Source organism: Priapulus caudatus, unplaced genomic scaffold (genome assembly GCF_000485595.1).
Source record: "Priapulus caudatus unplaced genomic scaffold, Priapulus_caudatus-5.0.1 Scaffold235, whole genome shotgun sequence".
NCBI classification, from domain to species: domain Eukaryota; kingdom Metazoa; phylum Priapulida; class Priapulimorpha; order Priapulimorphida; family Priapulidae; genus Priapulus; species Priapulus caudatus.
The window spans coordinates 480,993-489,179 of NW_014577296.1; the positions used below are offsets into that span (position 1 = coordinate 480,993).

General features: G+C 43.0%; 1 protein-coding gene across 1 annotated transcript; it reads left to right on the forward strand.

Moving 5' to 3' along the window:
- The first annotated feature begins 3,603 nt into the window (after positions 1 to 3,603).
- LOC106807805 (hemicentin-1-like) lies at positions 3,604 to 5,563 on the forward strand. Its single transcript, XM_014810259.1, has one exon. The coding sequence runs from the start codon at positions 3,604 to 3,606 to the stop codon at positions 5,341 to 5,343; it is 1,740 nt and encodes a 579-aa protein (XP_014665745.1). The 3' UTR covers positions 5,344 to 5,563.
- Positions 5,564 to 8,187: the final 2,624 nt, after the last annotated feature.

Consider the following 8,187-nt stretch of genomic DNA (forward strand, 5'->3'; position numbering starts at 1 on the left):
CCATCATTGTTCGAAGGGTAGCGAGCCGAGTCCGACAGTATAGAAACCCGAATGGCGAGCACTCAGGCAGAGAATGCGTACACATTCGAGAGACGCAGCAAAAGCCTGCTTGACCGCAAAAAGCAAGTGAGGTTGCACACCCTCTTGTGATGACGCCCATGAGTAGGTGAGCCACACCTAGGCGACGTCGCCAACACTGGATCGGCCCACGAGCCAAGGATTCCATGGAGAGTCGGGATACCCCAGCTGCACAAGCCGATTGAGGGTCGTCGACGGAAGCGAAGCTCCTGATCGCGATAGAACTGCTAATTCGGGTGTGCCAGACCAAACCAAATTCATATAAAACACGTTCCGGGTTAGAGAGGTAAACGAAACCTCCACGATACGAAGTTAATTCTGACGCAGAACTGTTTATCGGACATTAAGTTTATTGTATATTATAGACAGTACATGACTTGACTGTTTGCGTCACAAGCAGTGATGATCCCTTATCTTCATTATGAGTAACGGTACAGTATTTTTGATGTTTTGATTAAAGGATAAACAGAAAGTATAATAATTAGAAAAATGATTATTCAACGATTCCAATGTTCAATTATGTCAATGCATGCCTATTTTTGTTAAATGCTTCTTTGATAAGGGGATTAATAGTAGGGACTACCTACTGTGCGGCATGCCACGTGTTGTTTTTGTAGCAACCTTGTGTGTTGGGTCAGAGCGGATTGATACCGCGCCCGCTCTTGTTGGCCGCGCTTCGTATGGTGCTAGGCAGAACAAATGTATCAGCTCCAGTAAGAAACGGTCTTTATGAGTACATCACTCTTCTCAATACTTAACAGAGACCCATACATATGAAATATCCTCCATTTAAAATTTCTGTTATCTTGCGTTAATAATAGGGGATTACTATAACAAATGTCTACACAAAAGCTTAGCGTTGTCTTATAAAATCTAACAAAAATCAGGAAGCATTTATAATAAACAGAAACTTGGTGCAGCGGAACTTCATAAAAAATAAGTATGCAGATACATTTCAGGAGACCACCAAAGCTGTTTGCAACGTATTTAAATTGTTATGAATTATGTGCTAAACCAGGTATTTTGCATTATGAAAATATAACGATTTTGTTTTAGAAACAATGCAAGATGCTGTAATGATCAGTTTGTTAATGTCATCACTTTCATAGTTTATTTAAATGGATCATGGTCTAAGTGTGTGTATATATAAGATATCAAGTAGTAGTCATTATCAAATCAGCTTTTCCTTTAGCTGTTTAGCGCATATTATTCATATCAGTCTAGGTAACATCAAAGATTATTTGCTACAGAATCCGTGAGCATTTTCCAACATTTGAAGAAATTGACCGTTAACATATCAAGAGAGCTTATAATACCCCATCATCCGCAGCGAAAACGTTCAAATTGTGTGACGCTATCAGTAAACCAAGACGAATGGTGGTTTAAGTTGGTCAATCTGTCAAGTGCATTTCTGTAGAGTACAGTAGTATCAGTAGTCATATTTCTTTAGTATCATTAGTAGTAATTATTATTAGCGAGTAATTGCAGTAACTATGTGGTTTTTAAAGTAGTCTAGCAGCAGTACAAGCGTGTAATCATTCCAGGAGTGAATACTAAATAGATCTATTATAATTCATCCTGATCATACCAATGTGGGTGACTGTCTTTACTGGCAGCAAGCAGCATTGATGCTTTCTGCTTTTATTTTGCTTGAGACAGAATTCTGGCGGGTGTGAAGCCATCAGTATAAACAACGATCAAAGTACACATGAGGGCGCGCGCGTTGTAATCACTAATTACATATAGAAACAGGTAGCAGTTGTTACTGGGAATCTCCATTTTTATGATCGCTTGGTAAATGCCGTGTCAGCAATATTTGAAATTGAATATAGATATGTTGACGTATATCGACTTGTTCTTTTGCATCAATCCGTATTCTGTCAAATCTGATTTCAGTATTCCCGTGCATCGGTAGGGAAGGTTGAATCTTTTGTACGTAGAGGACGACGATGACGATGACAACAATCACTGCTAAGCCGCCGAAGACAAGTTCGAGAATGAGTCCGATGTTGGCGCCATCATCCGGGGGTTTCGGCGAAACGTAAACAAGTCATAAAAAGATAGAACTCACTTTGCCGACAGAGTTGCTGGCGCACATGCGTAGTCGCCCGCCATCTAAATATGGTGGCAGTCTCGATCACTTACTGACTGCTTTCTTTCCCACTTATCTCAGTTTCGTTGTTGAAGCCATGAATAGGTTGGTTGCGGGTATCCGTCTGCCACTTGCAGAGGGCGATAGCTTTGCCGGGTCTGATGCCGTCACATTACCTGGTCTGTCTTCACTGCTCACTGTAACCGCGCTCGCTTCAGGTACAGTAACGTTAAGCTTCACGGCGAGGCGACCTTGAAGATAGGAATCGTATATGTCCGCGTAACTACAGAGTAGTGTTTTATCGTGCGTCAGTAACGGTAAACGTGGCTGGTCAGCGCTGCTCTGTGGTCGATTACGTGCCATCGTCCTCGCTGTCATGTGAAGTAACGGCTCCGTCGACTAGCGTGCTGCCATCAAGTTGCACCATGCTACTGTTCCTTCCGAGAAGCCCTTACTTGCAGTGCCAACTAACACATGTTTCATGTGCGGTTATTTCTACTAGTACATAGATATTCATATAAAATGATATCTATGTTACTGAATCTCCAAACGACAGCATCGCCATCTATCGTCATGGTGAAGTAACAGTTCCGCCGATAGCTCCACCGAGTACGCTGCAGCGGGAATTTGGTCAGACTCGGGTTAACCGAACCTTGCTGCTGCCACTGACAGTAGAACTCAGCATCATCGATCATAATTCTAGCGATTTATGCTCTAGGGTAATTGTTTGCCTGTCTTGTAATACCTGGCATCACTAAGAATATCGTGTCTACTTTAGCTGCAATAACCTCCGTACCGTAAAGTTAATGGTGCATTAAACAGTTATAAAGAAACGTGATGTAGTTTTACTGGATCATGGGCCTCTCTCATGCCTCTCATCGTCACCGGGCGGTTGAAGAGGAACAGCCTCATTGAATTGCCAGGTTCAAGGTCTCTCTTCTCTCTCTCTCTCTCTCTCTCGTCTCTCTCTCTCTCTCTCTCTCTCTCTCTCTCTCTCTCTCTCTATCTCTCTCTCCGCTTCGCGCTCTCTCTCTCTCTCTCATATATATATATATATATGTATATATATAATATATATATATATATATATATATATAATACTATATATATGTATATATATATTTACGTAATCGTGCTATATATAGCCGCGTTTATAATATATGAACTGTTATTCATTCACTTTTTTGTGTGCTAAACTTTCGGTATCAGCAGCAACTATCGCCTCTAGCAACCCTCTAGCAGCCGTGAACCGTGACGTCATCACACCAGATCGCCGCGATGATGTACAAAGGTTAAGCGTTATCAGCGTTATCAGCTAGTTCACTATAGGTATACGCAGCTAACGGTAGAAGCGAAGACGAGAGGTTTTTTGCACGAATTCGCCACGTATTCACCACAATTCTCTCATTCAACCCCGCTTTACCAGCCTGACGATGGCAGCAGTGAATCTGGGTGTGGTGCTTATCCTGTGCGAAGCGCTAGTGGTCGTGAAGACGCAATTCCTGCAGCAACCACGTGACACGACGGCCGCTGCAGGCGCTGACGTCACGCTGTTCTGCATACTTGACCTGACTTACGACGCCGGTGGTGGTGAAGGCATTCAAATACAATCTGGGTGGTACCGCGACGGTACCGAGATTATTATCAAGAAGGAAGACAGATACTCTTATAGTGATGCCGAGTATTACAAGACAGGCGACCATAGCATAGACATACAAGCGCTACAATTAGATATCGATGATGCTGAGTTCTACTGTCAGTGGCAGCAGCAAGGTTCGCTTAACCCCACGTCTGGCAGAATTTCTCTGACGGTACTCATGGAACCGCAATCAGTGACCATTTCTCCGATTGCCAACGCCTCTTCGCCAGATGACACGCTGCAGTTCGCCTGCGTTTCAAACAGCAGTAAGCCCGCAGCGAAGATCAGCTGGTTGCTGAACGAGGAAGACATTACTCGTGATTCGCAGGCAACTGAAGAACCGGGCTTCATACAGAAGACCTTCACAACTAAGAGCATCCTGAGTCATGTGTTTTCATCGGATGATGATGAAAAGACGCTGCGCTGTCATGTCTACACCCATGACGATCTAACCGCGATCGATAAATCAGAGACTCTATACTTGAGTGAAACTGTTGTCATCAGCAGCACCAACAAGCCTACCAGCGATGGCGTCATCGTCCTAGCAGAGCAGAAGTTGGTAATGAACTGCGATGCTAACGGATACCCAGAGCCGTTCTACACGTGGATGTACGATGACGCCGAATACCAGTCCACGGGAACAATAAACGAGTTAGTGATCGAGCCAATAGCGTTCCAGGACAGCGGATCGTACTCGTGTCAAGCGACTAGTGTCTTTGGTGATTACAAGTCGACTAACACGATGAACGTGATTGTGGCGGTGCCAGCAGAGGATGTTACCATGACGATGGACGGCGATGCTGTTGAGGGGGATTCGGTAACATTAACCGCAGATGAACATGTAGTTAGTTGCACTGCAAGTAAGGGCTTCCCGGAAGGAACAGTAGCATGGCAACTTGATGGCACAGCTATCGACGGAGCCGTTACTTCACATGTCAGCGAGGACGATGGCACGGTAACGACACAGAGCACGCTGACACGCACGTTTACCGTTACTGACCACGATAAAACACTACTCTGTAGTTACGCGGACATATACGATTCCTATCCTTCAAGGTCGCTCGCCGTGAAGCTTAACGTTATGTACCTGAACGACGCGGTTACAGTGAGCAGTGAAGACGGACCAGGTAATGTGACCATCATCCCTGGCAACAAGCTATCGCTCCTCTGCAGTGCAGACGGATACCCGCAACCAACTTATTCATGGCTTCACAACGAAACTGAGATAAGTGGGAAAGAAAGCAGTCAGTACGTGATCGAGACTGCCACATATTTAGATGCGGGCGACTACGCATGCGCGGCCAGCAACTCTGTCGGCAAAGTGACTTCTAGTAATTCGGTCTTTGTGACTGTTTACGTTTCGCCGAAACCCCCGGATGATTGCGCCAACATTGGACTCATTCTCGGACTTGTCTTCGGCGGCTTAGCAGTGATTGTCGTCATCGTCACCGTCTTCGTAATTTTTGTAATATTTGTAATTTTTGTAATATTTGTAATTTTTGTAATGTTTGTGATATTGGCAAAGCGCTTATAACGATAAGAGGTGACACTCCCTATCTAACGCTATGTAATTTGATTGCAAGTGCTGCCAAATAGTGACCAGCTTGATTAAAATGATTATAAACCATTGCAAGATATTACTTATCATTACATTTTGATGCTTTTTTATTGAATATGGCCATATAATTAAAACATCGGAGCAGAGTGACTATGTTCGTCAATCCCACATAATAAACACGTGCTTAACTAAAATTCCTCAACAAAGAGATAAGATTCTTTCGTTGTTCGACATGTAATGACTGATCCAATTGGCAATAGCAATTATATTAATTTAATATCTAAATGTATCTATCCTACAAATGTTATAATTTCATAGCCTTTCTATTTCTTTTGCATGTTTTTGATGCACTGGTGGTGTTAATATTAAACTTTTTCAAAGCATGATACAATCGTATTTTCATATAAAATATTATTGTAGTACGTGGCCCTAGGGGTAGCCGACTACGGTATGACAGGCGTTATATAGTTAACGCGTGTTTAGTTATGTGGATTCATTGTTCGCTCCTGCCGTCAGGCAGGACGGTGATGCAGTAGCGTATAACAGGTTGTACCAGTGAAACAGAACACCGTTATATTTGGTTAACTGCATGTACGGTTATAGTTTTATTGTTTCTTACTAGCCTACGAATAATTTCCCGGCATTCGTAGATGCCGCGGATCTGTGTTTATCTCGTATAGGTAGCTTAACTACGCTACTTAGCTTGCGTTATAAGTCATCTGCTTCGCCGTTATCGCGATTATCCGTGCAGCGTGAAGCGCTGTTACGTTGTTTAACTAACCACTAGACTAAAGAATTAACGCGTTGCCGGCTTCGTCTTCTCCTCTCCCCGTCGTCCTTTCTTCGCATAGACCTAGGTAGCCTCCAAGGGTACGTGTCTCCCTCGTAGTCGCTCCTGGCTCTACCGACCTGAAATCCCGTGCCCCTTTCCTTCCAGTTTTATTCCCTGTACCCGTAGTTCTATACCCCGTTCTCCTATTCCCTCTTCTATCTCCTGGGGACCTAAAATGTTTTCTTCTTCTCCTTCTTACCGCTTCTTCTTCCTACCTAACCTGAAAAATAACACACTCTTGTGCTGCGGTTCGGCGCGCCTTATATACCTAGCTGGCAACGCCCCCCTACCTGCCCTTGTTAAGTACGCGTCGTCAAAACACTAGGCTTACTCCCCACGCAGATTCCGTGGCTGGTACGATTGTCTCCCCTGCTGACGCAACTCGTTTCTAAGTAAATATTCCTCTCTTCGACAACCTAGACTATTCATTCTATTCAAATCTCTTCGTATATTATGCTGATTAATAGTACATAAACGCGTTGATTATCATACTCTATATATTGCGTTCTCGCTTACATCCCTTCTTCTCCCTAGACCCCATCCGTATGATCCAAGATGGCTGCGCCCAGGTGTTGATCGTTATATTTATGTGCTGTCTTTAATAAGATGACAAGAGTCAATCTATGAAGAATGTTGCTTTATTTAGTCAGACGAACAGTGTCGGTGAGAGACATGACAGTTAAGCCTCCTCACCTCACTCACGTTCCCACTACGTGTCCTTACGCGAAGGGAATATAGTCCATATTACAACACTGTCTATATTTTATCCTGTCTTTAGCCAATATATGGTTATTCTATCTATACTGCGAGTTCAAACTATATCCATCCTGATCTAGTCTACTGCTCATGTGAGTTACACCCCCCGAAATCTCTACATCATCATTCTGTGGACTTCAAGGAGGACTTCAGACTCATCTCATCAAAAATGAGTGTATCGGGTATATGATTCGTGTTTCGTAATTGCTTGAATGTTGATTGCTTATATGTATCTTTGCAATTTTTGTGATAATGCTAATTTCTTACCATTGTGAGGGAGATGTGGTAGTACTATATGGATAGGTGATGAGGCTGCGGAGGCGGAGTGATATGTGAAATAAAGGACTGGAAATATGGTTACCAAATCATAATCACTGTTAGCAGTTTGGCTGTGATGCGATACCACAACAGTCCTCTACGTACAAAAGATCGCCTGCTTCAAGAAGGCAACCGCCGTTGCAGACGAGGAAGCCTCCGGCGGTCACGACAACCTAATATATTCGTATATTCTATAAACTGTTAGATCGCAGGCAAACTATTTCATCCCTACCATTCACTTCGATCACTGAACGTATTCTCTGGTTTACTTCGTTGAAGTTATTTCTCTAGCTGCTGAAGCATAGAATAATCAGGTTCTGGCCTCTGATCACTGGCAGTCTCGTTAATCCAGTGATATAAGCGACATACGGTACATATATCCAGTGATATATAATAATTATAATCCAGTGATATATGCGATACTGTATACGAAAACGATTACGAGATTTTCGCGGATGAAAGGACGATTGGTCATTCTGTGACCAGTCCAGCTGATACCATGCAGCAAGTGTGCGAACTGCTCCAAATGACCAGTCTATGATGTTGGAACTTGGAAAGCTTTCACTGTCAAGTGCTGTCATCTAGCGTAAATTATGTTATTGAATGTTATGCGAGTGCGCCGGTTTTGGAAACATGCCATTAAGTTATCGTACTATGAGTTGAGACCCATACATATGAAATAACCTCCATTTAAAATTTCTGTTTATCTTGCGTTAATAATAGGGGATTACTAACAAAATGTCTACACAAAAGCTTAGCGGTTGTCTTATAAATCTAACAAAAATCAGGAAGCATTTATAATAAACAGAAAACTTGGTGCAGGGAACTTCATAAAATATAAGTATGCAGAGTACATTTCAAGGAGACCCACCAAGCTGTTTGCAAACGTACCGGTATTTAAATTGTTATGAATT